The 15698-nt window shown below is 41.3% G+C and overlaps 1 protein-coding gene across 1 annotated transcript in view; it reads right to left on the reverse strand.

Moving 5' to 3' along the window:
• Positions 1 to 15181, reverse strand: part of LOC145768174 (uncharacterized) — a 34566-nt gene extending 19385 nt beyond the window's left edge. Inside the window, exon 1 of the mRNA XM_082579650.1 lies at positions 15071 to 15181. Within this exon, the coding sequence (XP_082435776.1) occupies positions 15071 to 15175 (105 nt within the window). The 5' untranslated portion in view covers positions 15176 to 15181. The remainder of the gene's footprint in view (positions 1 to 15070) is intronic.
• Between the last annotated feature and the right edge of the window lie 517 nt (positions 15182 to 15698).

A 15698-nucleotide genomic window follows, 5' to 3' on the forward strand; every position in this document is an offset into this window, starting at 1 on the left:
TGATGTGTCTAGTGATGCTGCTGGGTGGAGATGTAGTTGCACATGCTTCTCATCTATCGCTTTCATCATCCGGCAGATAGTCTTTGATGAAAAGGAAGCCGAGTGCGTTAGTCTTCCCTGCTGGTACATAACCTCTCCACCGACAAGACTCTAGCCAAACCTCCCCGTGGTACACCATGGAAACTGGATGCCATGCGGCTCCAGGCTAGGGATCTCGGAGCAGATTGAAGCCCTAGAGGTGCAGTGTGCAGGGCCCGCTGGCATGCGGAAACGTCCCAGCACTCACCAATCCAATCCCAGGCCACTGGGATATGTGGTGTCTGCTATCTCTGGATAGCCTGTCATGACCTGGATGACAGTAGCATATGCAGTGGGTCACTACTGTGTTTTTGGGACAACGGTGTGATATGCAAGTGGAATTTCCCACAACTGCCCTAGTTAGCTGGGAACGGTGGAGATCTTGGTCTGCCAAAAGTGTACCAAGTTAGTCAAGGAAAGGCATCCGGCAGTAAAAACTGCCTAAATCAAAACATGTCAAGTCGAAAAAGAAGAAATAACCAAGGCAGTGCCAGTAACAACAAGGTAACTGGTAATGTCTCGGGCTTGGCGGACCTCCGGGTGCGTGGGTCTGCAGGGTCCGGCCATTGTGGCAAATACTATGAACGCCCGAAGCCTTTCCGTTTGGGATCACTTAATATGGGAACCATACGAGGAAAGGCAAATGAAGTACAGTAGTAGAGACAATGACTAGGAGAAGAATAGACTTACTCTGTCTTCAGGAAGCCAGATGGAGGCATGTTGGAACTAGGAAAATTACTGGGAAGGATTCGCAAGGCAAGTTTCTCTGGTCTGGTAATGGTAAGGGCACAGGAGGGGTTGGTATCATGCTGGCTGAAGATTGGTGGGAGAAGGTATTTGAAGTGAGACGCATTTCCGACAGGATACTCTTAGTGCGTTTCGTTGTGGGTAAAGTTGTGTTTGCTGTCGTCTGTGTTTATGCTCCCCAGGCTGGGCTCAGCGAAGATACCAAGACTCAGTTTTAGAAACAACTTCAAAGCCTTATCACCACTGTCCCTGCCACTGAAGAACTGTTTGTGTGCAGTGATTGGAATGGCCACATAGGCAGCAATCCAGACGGATACGTAGAAGTTCATGGTGGGTATGCCATTGGCCAACGCAATGAGGAAGGTGAAAGACTACTTGAATTTGCTGTAGCAAACGACCTGGTGATAGGGAACTCCGTATTTAAGAAGGACCACAGACATCTGGTCACTTACTAATCTGGAGAAGTTTTGACGCAGATCGATTACATCCTGTATCGGCGCAGGTTCAGAAAGCATGTTACAAATGTAAAAGTCATCCTGGGTGAAGAATGCGTATCCCAGCACAGACTCATGGTGTCGGACATGACGGTACAAGATTTACACAAAAGCGACAGTTTAAGCCCCGCATAAAACTCTGGCAGCTTAAAGATCCAAACAAACAAGCTGAGTACGGTATGCTGAACACTTTGCCTCCAAGATTGAAGGAGCCCATGCAAGCACTGTAGAAGAGATATGGAAAACTCTGAAGGAAGGAGTCACTGAAGCTGCACAAGAAACTTGTGGTGTTTCATCTAGGCACCTGGAGAAAACAAACCCGGTGGTGAAATGATACAGTGGAGAATGCTGTGCAGGAGAAGAGGAGATGCTTTAAGGCATGGAAGGCAGGAGGAAGCAGAGGAGCGTACAACGATGTCAAACGAACTGCTAAGTATGCCATCATCAACAGTATCATAGCCGATGCGGCCTTTGATGAACTAGATGCTCAGTTCGTAAATTTTTCCAGTGTTCCCTTTGTCGAGCAGTGTCCCAAAGTGTTCTTGGTTGGCTGATTGATGTATAGAAATTGGATATAAATGTTGTTCGTTGTCTGCCACGAGCACGTTTCCCGAGAAGGCGGCCAGTTAGACAGAGATTTTCTAAATCTTTTTTTCTGATGTGACCGAGAAATTTGAGTTGCCTTTGAGTTATGTTGTTCAATAGTTTCTTGTCTTGATGTACCTGGTTTAAAACTTCTGCATTTGTGATGTGATCAGTATATGAAATCCTGAGCATTCTCCTGTAAAACCACATTTCAGCTGCTTCAATGTTAGGCCTAGTTTCTGTGTTGAAGGTCCATGTTTCACAACCATACTGGAGAACAGACCACACTAACACTTTGAGAAGTCGCACCTTCAGAAGAATAGAAAGCTTGCGATCCAATAGAATAGGTCGTAGTCTATTAAAAGCGTCTTTAGCTAGGCCTATTCTTCTTCGTATCTCTCTCTTACATCGTGCGTCCGCTGTCAAGAGAGAACCAAGATAGTTGAAAGAAGACACTTGGTCAATTGTGTTGCCTCCCTGGTGAAGTACAAAGTGGGGTTCAGGACTTTGTTTGGAGATAGTCATGCATTTTGTTTTTTTTGTCATTAATTTCAATTCTATATTTTGCACTGATGTCTGAAGTTTTGTTAATTAGTGTTTGTAAACCGTCCGGAGATGTCGCTATGAGCACAGTGTCATCAGCATAGCGAATATTGTTTAATGAGATGCCGTTCACTAAACCTCCCTCATCAATACCTTCTATTTCTCTGAGAATCATTTCACTATACAAGTTAAACAGATCTGGTGACATCACACAGCCTTGTCTGACCCAACGTTGAATTTCAAAATATCTAGACAGACCTTCCGGTAGGCGAACTGCAGCTTGTTGTTGGTAATACACATTCTTAATTATGCGCAGGTCCTTGTGATCAACGTTAATGTTGTTCAGCATCTCAAAAAGCTGTTCGTGACAAACTTTATCGAAGGCTTTTTTAAAATCTACAGATGCTAGATACAGTATAGGTCTTGTTGGACTTCGATTGCTCTTCCACCAAGCATTCTCATCGTAAAGATTGCGTTGGTTGTTCCCCTGTCTTTCATGAAGCCAAATTGATTGCCCCCTATTTCTGGAAGCAATTGCCTTCTTAAGCGTTGGAGGATGATCTTTAGCAGCAATTTCACAGTGTGTGAGATCAGACTAATAGTGCGATGTTTGTCACAATCAAGTGTTCCTGGAACTTTGGGTAGTGCAATGAATACTGATTTCAACATGACCTCAGGAATCACACCACTTTCATATATTCTGTCTAAGAGCTTCCATATGATGTCTATTCCTTCTTCGTCCAGGGCTTTAAGCATTTCCACACAGATTTCATCTGGCCCAGCAGCTTTTCCTGTTTTCATTTGATGCAGAGCCCACTTAACTTCGGCTTTCAAGATCGGTGGACCTGTCACATCTCGAGATGCGTCTTCAGTAAGCTTGCTTCTGCTCGCATCCCGAAAGAGGTCCTGTATATATTCCTCCCATCTCTGAGTTACATCTTTTGGGTCATGAAGGATGTCTCCATTTGCCGCTCTGATACACTTCGATGTTGGTGCTGATTTTTTGCCTACAAGCTCGTTTATCTTTTAGAACATGTTTTTCCCATCAAGTCGAAGTTTCTCAACTTCTAGACATTTTTCTTCAAGCCGTTTTCTTTAGCTGTATGACATTCTTTTTTAATTTCACGGTTTACTAAACGATGTTGTATTGGATCTTGTTTCAAGTTACGACGTTTGTCCATTAAATTTCTTATTTCAGAATTGAACCAATAAGTTGAAGTTTTCTTGCTCTGGTCCATCTTAGGAATATTAGTGTATGCGGCTTCCTTGATCAGTCGAATATACATTCCAGAAAGTTTCGGGGTCTTGGGGCAAAGTATCTGGCAAGTTTTTCAGGACATCATGTTTGAAGTTTGCACAAACATCCAAATCACCGAGAGACTGTAGGTTAAACTTTAGTTTTGGTTTTGGTTTTTGGATGCACTTGAAAAACAGTTGGAATCTTGCAACGACTGGATTGTGGTCCAAGTCAATATCTGCTCCTGGGTATGCATGGCAATCTTTAACAGCATTCCTGTATCGAGTACTGATCAAAATGTAATCTATTTGACTTCTTGCTCTGTCTCCAGGGCTTGTCCAGGTGTACCTTCTTCTTCGATGTACATTAAACCAAGTGTTAGTAATTGTCAGGTTTTTGTCCCTACACCAGTCAACCAGCCTGTCACCTCTCTCATTTCGTTCACCAAGCCCAAACTGACCAACAATTTTACCTTCCTCCATACATCCAACTTTGGCATTAAAGTCTCCCATAACCATTGTAACTTCATTTGGTTTGCAAGTTTGCAAGTATGGTTTGCAAGGTTTGCAAGTATGGTTTGCAAGTATGCCATATACAATGCTAAAACCGAAGCTGAGAAGACACTATTTCACAATGTCAACTCAAAGTCAGGGACCGTCTACAACAGTGTTTCTCAACTTTTTTGGCCCAACGCCCCCTTTATAAACTGGCAAAATGTTACCGCTCCCCAACCCAACCAAAAAAACGATAATTACGAAAAGCGAATATAAAACAATAAATACTATTAATACCACAAAAAGTGCTCAATGCCAAGCAGTGCAAATCACATCAAATATAGACTAGTGACTTCTATTTCTATTACAATAAGGACCTTCTGATAATCCCCCTTTTAGGGTAAAACAGGCTGTAAGGGTTTTAGAGACTAGTAACTATATTTGAGGAAAAGCAAATATACATTTGCCAGCATGAAAACAGTATAGGCCTACTGGTAGTCAGTGTGAACCTTGGGCTTGGTGGGAAAGTGCCTGTTTTTTCACATCCGGTGTAAAGCCAGTGAGAAACATTCGAAGATCACCTCTTATGGATAGGCTATGTCAGGTGGGGTTTGCTGTTTGGTATGTAGCAGAACAACACAGCTGAATCCCTTTTCCACCATGTATGAGGTAGGAAATGCTACGACGAAAACACGAGCTCTGACAAAATCGTTACGCTGGGCGGTAGATGGTTTAAACCAGAATGCCTCCTAATGATCAAAACGCCCCCCTTAAGCCGAGGTAATCAAAATGCCCCCCTGCAAACTCAAAACGCCCCCCCCCCCGGGGGGCGGTACCGCCCCCGTTGAGAACCACTGGTCTACAAGCTGGCTAAGCAAATGCGGCTTGACAATCAATACGTTAGTGGTGATAAACCTATCAAAAATGATGCCGGTGAACTCTCCCTCGACGAGGAAGGAAGGTCGCTTGGAAACAACACTATGAACGACTTCTCAATGTAAAGTTCCCCTGGAACCCGGATAATCTCTCAGATGAACCATCTGTTGAAGGCCCTAGTGTACCAATCACCATCAAGATGATCGAAAGAGCCATCAGTAAGATGTGCATGGGCAAAGCTCCTGGTCCTTCAGGAATAATAGCAGAGATGCTGAAGCCAACATGCGAAACTGGAGTTGCTCTTATACGAGATCTTGTAGCTAAGCTATTGTTAGCAAGGGTCGTATACCAGCAGACTGGGAAGAAAGCTACATCGTCAAGATCTATAAAGGTAAGGGGGGTGCCCTTGATAGGGGTAATTACAGAGGCTTGAAGCTGCTTGACCAGACCATGAAAATACATGAGAGAGTGACAGAACAATTGATTAGGCAACAAGTGCAGATTGATGAAATACAATTCGGCTTCATGCCAGGTCGAGGTACAACTGACGCCATCTTCATCAAAGAAGACTCTCTATATGGCCTTTGTAGACCTAGAAAAAGCCTTTAATCGAGTGCCAAGGAAGGTGATCTGGTGGGCCATGCGAAAGCTGAGTGTTGAGGAATGGCTAGTACGGATACTCGGATAGTGCAATCAATGTACCTGAATGCTAGGAGCTATGTGCGTGTTGGGGATGGGCACAGCCACAGTAACACTTTCAAAGTAGGCGTAGGTGTGCATCAGGGTGATGTATTGAGCCCACTGCTCTTCATCATTGTCCTGGAGGCCTTGTCACTCGAACTGCGCACAGGCTGCCCTTGGGAGCTGTGGTACGCTGATGACCTTGCCATTATCGACACCTCATTGGAGTCACTACGGTAGTTGACAGAATCGCCGCCTGGAAGAAGGGAATGGAAGCAAAGGGTTTAAGAGTGAACATGGGTAAGACCAAAATAATGATATCTGGCATCAACCAGAACTCCCTAAGAAGATCAGGAAAGCACCCTTGCTCGGTATGCCTAAGCAGGGCTGCGATTTTCGCCTTTTTCGGTGATGAGGTCACTCGACACGCGCCATCACTATTCGACAAACGCCGTGCCTTACGGAAAAAAAAAACGAAAAAAAAGAAAAATAAAAAGGAAAAAACTGAGAGAGGACTAAACGTCGTCAGGTCGAGAAACAATCGGGGGGGGGGGGCATCACGTGATGCAATCATAAAAGTGCTGACTTACGTAAACTTTCTTGTGCCAGGTAAGCTACTTCAAAGCAAGGTCTAAAAGCGACACTTCACACGAGAAACTCCCAAGGCGTCAGCGCCGCCATTTTGAACACTGCGGGAGAATGCTTTGATCGAAGTTCCAACGCCTGGCATCAAAAATTTCGCAGCACACGTTTTGTGCTATTCGACACAATGGGTTTCTTTCATAGATGAAATAACCTAGGCTACGTTGAGTTGTCAACGTCTATGCCAGTTTGTATTTCGCCGTTTGAGCCAATTAACAATATTGCTCTGGTAAAATGACTGTTGGATACTTGCTATGAAAGTTTTTCACATGTAGAAAACAGCCTAGTTTCCGAGCAGATGTTCAGAAATACAGATGAAAAAGCCGCTATTTTTATGGAAAGGAGTTCTCTTCCAGAACATTTTAAACACTGCTGGAAAATGCTTTGATCAAAGTTCTAACGCCTGCCATCAAACATTTCGCCACACACGTTTCGTGCTATTCGACACAACGGGTTTCTTTTATAGATAAAATAACCGAAGTAGGCTACTTTTAGTTGTCAACGTGTTTGCAAGTTTGTATTTATGTCTGACTTATGCACTTGTTGTTCCAAGATTGCAGAAATGTTTTGCAATATGAATAAAGAATAGTAGACAGATAAACACGGTTGCAACTCGACTTCCTTCCACTAAAAGAGTTTCTGTTATTACGTAATGGGCGATTTTGCACTTTCACAAAAGCACACAACCCAGCTAGCAAAACCCATCGTTTTTACATTGATTCAACGTCTGCAGACGTTGAATTACAAAGCATGACATTTATAAACAAGTTGGCTGGCTGGGAAGTCTGGACATCTGCAGGAAAATGGTCTCGCACCAGGCGAGATGTCATCCTTTGAAAGATTTAACAATGATGGATTTATGTAGCCAGTGCATGATGACGAAAACAAATTTAAGAATTCCTTTCCGTTATTCAGGCCTCGAAATATCCGGCGGTCATGACCTCCGGAATGACCTCGAATGTCTGCCGAAGCCGACTCATTGGTCGGTCATAAATGACCGCCGCAAAATTCTTGACAAAAATAGAGCTAATGCAGCAAAAATATATTTTAAATTTGAATTGTAACAATTGTTTGTTTAACGCGAACAAATACGGAGCTGAAGCAATAATAGTAGGGATGTGCCGATTACAGAATTTTTGCCGATGCCGATTCTTAAATATTTGCCGATTCCGATTCTTTGGTTAAATGATTAAAGCTGCTTTTAGTTGGCGTTCTACAAGTGGTTGCGATTTTGTTACAAGTTGCTGCCTTTGAAATGTCTAAAAGCGTTCACTTTGTCGCCTGCTCTAGACAGCATGATTTTTTACGGTAGTTCTTTGCTTCTTGCGCGCTACAAAGTGGTGATAGACACACGTTTTATTTGTTGCGGAAATCAGTGAAAAGAGAAAAATCGCCATTGCTCACAGAGTGCAAAATAAACGTAGCTTAATGCAGTGTGCAAAATATTATCTTGTGCGGTTTGCAGTATTTTTCTCGCAGAATTCAAGAAGGTGCCTGAAACAAGAAGATAAAAAGACTAGAGTGTAAAAGAAAATGAACGCAGCGGTATTGAATAATGAATAATATACAAAAACCTTTAAATAAGTAACACACCAGCCTTGCATTCAAAGTGCATCAATAGGCGAAAAAAGAAAAACATCTTGTAAATTGTTTTCGACCGCAGAGTTGCAGCCAATCTTGTTGCTTAGCAAACACGTGAAGATTACCGGGTAGCTGGTTTGATTACGTTTGCGCAATCACACGATTGTTTGTTGAACGCATTAAGCGTAATAGGCCAATACTTGGAAGTTACTTCTCTCTGCTTAGTAAATTAACATTAAGCAACTTTCAGTGACTACGAATTTTACAACGATTAAACAATAATTACAAAGAACATTTCCGCTTTTTAATATTCAAAATTAAAAACACGTAAATTAAAATGCAATATCATCAACTTTTCTCCAGTTGCTGGAGTAAGTCTGTTCCGTTGAGGCGTAAAAATATTGCCACCTGTGCTAAAAATTCGTTCGCTTTCGATCGACGATGGTGGTGACGAAAGCAATTTATTTTCAATTTTGCTCAGCTCAGGAAACATAGTATTGTTTGGTTTCCACCAAATCATTTCTCTTCTTGCTGCGCTAAAAATGTCTGCATTAAAGTATATTCTACAGATCAAAGAAAACTCCCTAATTTTGCCGAATGCCGACTAGAGCTGGGACAGCATTTGGCTGTAACATAGTCCGTTTCATGGGTTGAACAAACAATCAAGTAATTATTGCGCAAACGAGGTAATCTTTTTTCACGTGTTTACTAAGTGACAAGATTAATTCACTGCAATTCAGCGTCTGAAAAGATACAACTTGCAACTTCACACGTTGTTTTCCATTGACGCCCTTTGTTTTTTTTTTCTAAAAGCGTTTTGAATCTTTCAGACAGTTGTTCTCATTTTCTTTGCAGTTTATACCCCCTCGCTTTTTCTCTTAACTTACTTTTAGCGCCTCGCATACTGGAAGCTAATAACTATTACGTAATAATCCATTTCTCCTTTAACTTCTAACCGTTGTGTAATCATTCAACTTTTATATTTTATATGGTCTGACTTTCTTTTTGAACGTTTTTCGTCATTTCAAAGAAAGAAAGTATTTTGATCTCGTGCCTACTAAACAAGAGTTTACAAAATGGCGGACAATCGTCATAATTTAGAGTTTTAGACTACCGCTCTCCGAATGCTAGTTGACGCTGATGCGGTTGTTCAAAGAAGCCGTTCTTTGATCGGTATTTCCACGCGCTCGCGCTACTTTTGATTAGGAAACTTTGATAAAGAGTCGGCAATTTTTTCCGATGCCGATTCCGATTCTCCAAAAATTGCCGATACCTGCCGATTAATCGGCACATCCTTAAATAATAGTACAGGCAATTGCTTTAAAGACCACATTAAAGTGGCCTGGTTAACGAGCTGATGTCAAAAGTAGCCATTTTTACATCATTTCAATGCCTTGCAATGTTGCCTTGAAATAAAGTTGTCTGAACTTTTCGGCAGGATATATCGTATTCTAATTTTAACAATGCGGATTATTGCGTTACATTGATCGTTTGTTAAAAAGAAACGACACAGAGAAGCAAGTCTCAGCCGGGTTCCGCACGTGCTTAGACGAATGTGGCGACCTTATTTACGCTGATTTCAATTGTGTTTATAGCGTCATTACACGACTGTCATTAACGCACTGATTTATTTGCAAGCAATCTGTTCCAGTATACTTCAGGGTCGGTTGATTAAGCCATCAACCATTGCAGAGTTATTGTGTTGTAGAAAATCTTCTTCTACAAACACGACTACTGTAGTGTGATTTTGTGCAAAATGTACATGCAAAAAATATGTCCGGTTGAGATATTACATGTCCGCTGAAAGGGCCAGTCTAGTAGGACATGCTTGACCGCCGGAAAAAAGTACAAATTTCGAGGCCTGGTTATTTAACTTAAAGCAGGTGATTGATACAGGAGAAAATAATCGCAGAAGCACACAATAAAGGCTACTGATTACGCAAGTTTTTTACAGCAAGAAAATAGCCTAGTTTCCGACCAGATGTTCAGAATCAGAAACACGGATAAGAAAGGTCGCTGGAGTGGACAAGGCAAGGTAATAGGCAAGTTGTAAGAACAGCATAGCTTTGCCCAACTACAGATAGGATAGTCTTCAGTTAGTCAGTATCCTATAATGACTAAAAAACGAAAGAATCCTCCGACAACACGGATGGCAAAAGCTTCAGTCGGTCTTACCGAGAAGCGGTTAAGGTTCAGCAAACAGCGAGTGAAGTGCGGGATCTGTTCAAAGGAGCTATATCGAGAGAAGCATTGCCACGTCACTTTGGAACTTATCATTCAGGTAAACTTCCGGCTAATAGCGTTTAGTAGCCTAACGTCGCAAAGCATTCTCAATTTTAAACATGTTTAATTTAATAGTGGTAAGCAAAAGCATGCTTAGTAAAATGCGCCTACTACGTTTTCAGTTTTCAACAATAAAATTTTATAAATAAACTCGTTCATGTGCATAAGGAACAATGCATCGATAGCCTACATTCTTTTCTCGACGAGACAGTGATGACGTTTCTGAGTTTGCACAAGCAGTTCGGTCAGTGAGCTACCATCTGCAAATACAAGATCAGGCCCTGGCGATAGCATGGCTTCACTAGATGTTCCAGCTCATCAGGAAGTTGAAACGACCTCTCATGTTGAAGTACCACCAACAATCGAAAGATCTGGGTTTCGGTCTGAAGTTGCAATGTTGTAGCCTATGAAGGGGCTTGTTTGCCATCTCGGCACACCTTAAATGATGTATAATATTACGCCGTTGTTTCGTATTATCGTAGTATTGTTCTGTTTTCTTTTATCTGCAGTTCATTTTTCGCTATATCTTCGCTGTGTTTCTTGGTAACTTGCATATTTCACTCTTAACTGTGTTTGCGTGCAGGTACGTGCCTAACCATTTACGTATTAAGCGAGACTAAAGAGATGCCAAAGGAAAAATTCTCACAGTAGGCTACGCTAGGTGTATAGCCTAAGGGATTTTTTCTTTTGCGATCCTCAGTTTCGCGTTTACAACAGTTCTCTTCATCAGAGCAAAACAAACAATATATATACATGTCCGGTAGGTACATAACTTAGCGCTTCATACTCCTTTGCAATCACTCAACCAGCGTGCGATTAAAAACTTAAGTGACTCTGATACCACACAACTTGTGCGATAATTTGCGGCCAAACGCTTATAATCTGACTCTTATGACGTCATATTACTATTCGACAAACAAACGCAGAATTTTTGGTCATTCGACAAGAAAGAAAAAATCGCAACCCTGTGCCTAAGTGAAACCGGTAGAAACTCTATCTTCTGCACCAATTGCTCCCACTGGGTCCACAAAAAGTGTAGTGGAATTAAAGGGTCACTCAGACCGGACCCACACTACTCATGCCCACGCTGTCAGGACACAGCAAGACCGATAGATGGCAGGCCGGTAAGCGAGGTTGAGGTTGAAGGTGGCACACTTGACGTGGTAGCTGACTTTTGCTACCTTGGTGATACCATGTCTTCTGGAGGGGGGTGTGAGGAGCATGCGGCTATAACTCGGTGCAAGTCAGCCTGGAAAAAGTTTAGAGAACTCCTCCCTATCCTCACAAGCAAGCAACTTCCTGCTGCAACCAGAGGACAAGTTTACTCCAGTGGCTCTGAAAAGTTTGCTCTATGGCTCTGAAACGTGGGCTACTTTAGCAAGCACCGTCAAGCGCCTACAACGTAATGACAGAGCGATGATAAGATGGACCTGCCTAGTCAAGCCTGAAGACAACATCCAGTTTGAGACTCTTCTATCAAAGCTCAACTTAAAAGATATCAGTGAAGTCCTCCAATTAGGAAGACTGAGATGGCTTGGTCTCGTTGAGCGCAGCTCAAGCTGGATCTCACAGGTCAGATGTGTCAACATCGCAGCACAGTGGGGTCAAGGTGGACCAAAACTTTCTTGGGAAGAACTTGTAAAACGTGACCTTGTAGCCCTGAACATGGACTCTGCCAACCCAATAAATCGCGAGGTGTGGAAGGGAAGACTTTGTTCTCGACAGACAGACAGACCACACCCTCGACATGAGGATTAATTCATGGCCTGTATTATCAAAATTGGTTGATGATGATTTTGGGTGACAAAAATTGAGACAATAGCGGGATCTGTAAGAAGACTGTCCTCAGAACTCAGTGTAAAGCTGTATAGCCTACTTTTGTCGGTATGAGATGGAGAGTTGATATTTATATTCCCCAGAAGCATTTTTTCATTTAGTTTGGCATTTGTAGATTAAAATTTATCACACCTTTTATCACAGCTGGGTGCTAAGTTTAAACTATTAGAGGAACAAACAATGGTTCAATATAGACTCACAACTGGACTTTTTCGCAGCTATTTCTTACTCAAAGACGGGCAATTTTCTGGGTGGCAATTTTCTCGACAGCAATGTTCCCACACGGGCAATCTTCTGGCGGGCAACATTCCCACACGGGCAATTTTCCAGCGGGCAATTATCTGACGGGCAATTTTCATAGTGCCAAAGTACCGTATTTTACGGACCATAAGGCGCACCGGACTATAAGGCGCACTGTCAACAAATTGCTTTGACTAGTTTTTTGTTCATACATAAGGCGCACCGGACCATATATAATAGTATATCGGTACTGGCTTTGAGTGTAGGCAATAAAGCACTACCGCACTTGATCCATAGATAAGGCGCATCGGACCATAAAGCGCACGATCAATTTATGAGGAAAAAAAAGAATTTAAAGTGCGCCTTATGGTCCGTAAAATACGGTATATATACATATATATATATTATACAGTTACACAATTACACATCCTAAAAATATGCACATTGCACACTGCCAAGATTAAGCAGAGCTCTGGAAAGTCTCAGCCGCTGAAGATAAATACTTTTCCAGACGATTAGTTATGACAGTGGTTCCCAACCGGGGAGAATTTTGCAATTTGTAAGGGGGAATTTGGTTTTAAGATGGTAAAGCTTTTTAAGTGTAGGAAGTTTGCCTCAGAGACTAGAGCTTTAGAAATAGACATTAGACAGTGTTCAAATCATTTTTGAATTAACATGTTTTCACGCACCAACTAAACCTTTGCGACTTCATACTTCTTACTCAAAAGTTGAGAGTATCAACTCAACAGGTATAATAATGAAAAAAGTAAACAAAGCTTGACTGTAAAATACATCGACTCTTACATTTTGAATAGGCTATGTTGTGAATTGCCTTAAAACTTGCCTGAGTTCATTTGTATTTGTTGATTGACACCTTTGTTTCACTTACTCTGTATTGTGCCTGTGTTCCTTGTGCGTTGACTAATCAGTTTGTTGCAAACCCGATCAGTTGTACAAGTGTTTAGTTGCCAGTCAGATGCCTAATTCTATTCTCAGTTATGTGGTTTATTTTCAGTAACTCTTTGTGTTTTTAGATGCTTCACTTCTAAGTTAGTTAAAGCTTTCAATAAAGTAAAGTTTCATCACAGGCTATATTCTTTGATTAAAATATTTTTCAGCAATGTTCATCATTAATTATTTTAGCATGAAAAGGAATAGGCCTATTAGAGAGTAAAGAGCTTATTACTAAGTGAGAGCTTAGTTTATCTTTTAAGGAAGCGTTTCTTAACCGGGGGTGCTAGCACCCCTTGGGGGTGCTGGAATAGACTATAGGGGGTGCTAAATGCATGCAGTATAATATCAAAAAATGCCATTTTACTTTTCTGCATTTTTTCGTCTTTCAGCCAGTATCAGCAGTTGTCATATCAATGATTGCTGTTTCGAAGTAGCCTACATGATTTGCTGTTATTGTGGTCATCTCCTAGTCAAGTACGCAACTTGATCCTGAGTACGGTAGTTTGTGAGAACTTACCTGGTGGGTGCTTTGTTGTAATATTGTTGCTCACCTCTCGCTCTAGAAACCACCATGGCAAAATACGTTCCCACAAATCACCATATCCAGAGTGGATTCAGCAGCCCTTCTTGGCCGACACGAGTGATGATAATAGACTAAAGGAGGAGCTGATTGATATGCAGGTGAATCAGAGTTGTCGAACAAAATTTCGTTCTTCCGCTTGCTGATTTCTGGTGTGATCAGTTGACAGCATATCTTTATCTTGCATTGGCACGGGCAGCATTGGAATTGATCGTTCCATTTCCGACTACCTACCTGTGTGAAAAGGCGATCTCCACCATCCTCCAAATCAAAACAGTTGGCCGGAACCGCCTTCAACATGGGTTGCTCCACGATATGACAGTGGCTTTAACCAACACGAAGCCTCGAATAGAGAAATTGGTCACACATAAGCAACAACAGAAATCACATTGATACATGTGTAACTAGTTACCCGGCTGGATAACTTAAGTTTGTCCATGTTCTTTCACTATTCTCGGGTTTTCCTATTTCTTTTATCACCAATAACGACAGTAGCCTATAGTTTTGAAGAATAAATAAAATGATCAATTTGTACATCACTTTCCTTTCAATAGTGCAGGCCAAAGTTTTGACATGCTTTTTGATTGCTGGCAGTATATTTTGTATTTTTTTGTCGCTTAACAAACTGTGCTGTTGTTTTAAGAGAGTTGATTCACTTACATATATGGTTATAATTGAATTTCTGTCAACTGGTGAATGAAAGTCAAATACCAAATCCTGAATCTACTTCGTTAAAACAACTGCACAGTTTGTTAAACAACAAGAGACTTCATTACAAAATATATCGCCAGCAATCTGAAGGCATGTCAAAGTTTCGGCCTCTACTAAACTTTTGGTTGGCACTGTAGTAGTCGTATATATATCAACGATAGTTAGGGGGTGCTAGACTGTTCAGGCCTGTTTACAGGGGTGCTAGAGTCAGAAAAGGTTAAGAAACGCTGAAAATGTAAACGAGTTTTTAACAAACTAAATTTGTAACGGGAAATTTAGATATGAATATCGAGTAAACGGGTCCACATGATAAAAAGGTTGGGAGCCACTGAGTTATGGCATCAAACTCTTGATGTGTAAATGGCATTGCAAATAGGATCGCTTATCGAACACTATTGTTGAAATAGAACTTTTTAATTGTTTGTAGAATAACATTTGAGAACAACGTAAGGATTAAACATTTATACACCGCGGTGTTGTAATTTTTCTAATACTGGATATAACTCACAAGTATAGCTTTTTCTTGATCATATTCAGATAAACAAGAGAATATGTACTCTGTTAAACTCATTTCTGGAACCACAAGATCGGGATAAGGACTGTGCACAATCATCCTGTAACTATCCACAGTGAAAGCCACCGTAGTTAAAATAATACATTTCTGCAAATGTGACAACATTTACCAAATGAAATGCTTTTTAGCATTTAGGTTATGCTTTCTTATTTGTATCATGCCATACATTGTATCATGCTATATTTTTGAAAGTGCAGTAGCCTATAGCTTCATCTGATTGTAGTATTGCACTGCCATACAAATACCATTCGGCGTTGGTTTAATGTTTTGTTGTAAAAGTATTGCAAAATCCATGTCCATTCTGCTTTCATTACTTCTATTTTGCCGCTTTTCAGCCCCTTTTTTCTTCTCAACAATAATTGTTGCGCCTGTTTGATAACATCACATCATGTGATGATGTCAATGACCAGAGCGCCGATTGTATAGGAGTACCAACATTTTATGGACTTGAATGCAAAAAGAGTAGCAGAAGAACGTGATAACACTGATAACTAAGGCCCGCAAAAATCAAAATTTTTTAAGGACCTCATCTGTCAACGAATCTAACAATAAAGTTGTTTTC

This window comes from Aplidium turbinatum, chromosome 4 (assembly GCF_918807975.1).
Source record: "Aplidium turbinatum chromosome 4, kaAplTurb1.1, whole genome shotgun sequence".
Lineage (NCBI taxonomy): Eukaryota > Metazoa > Chordata > Ascidiacea > Aplousobranchia > Polyclinidae > Aplidium > Aplidium turbinatum.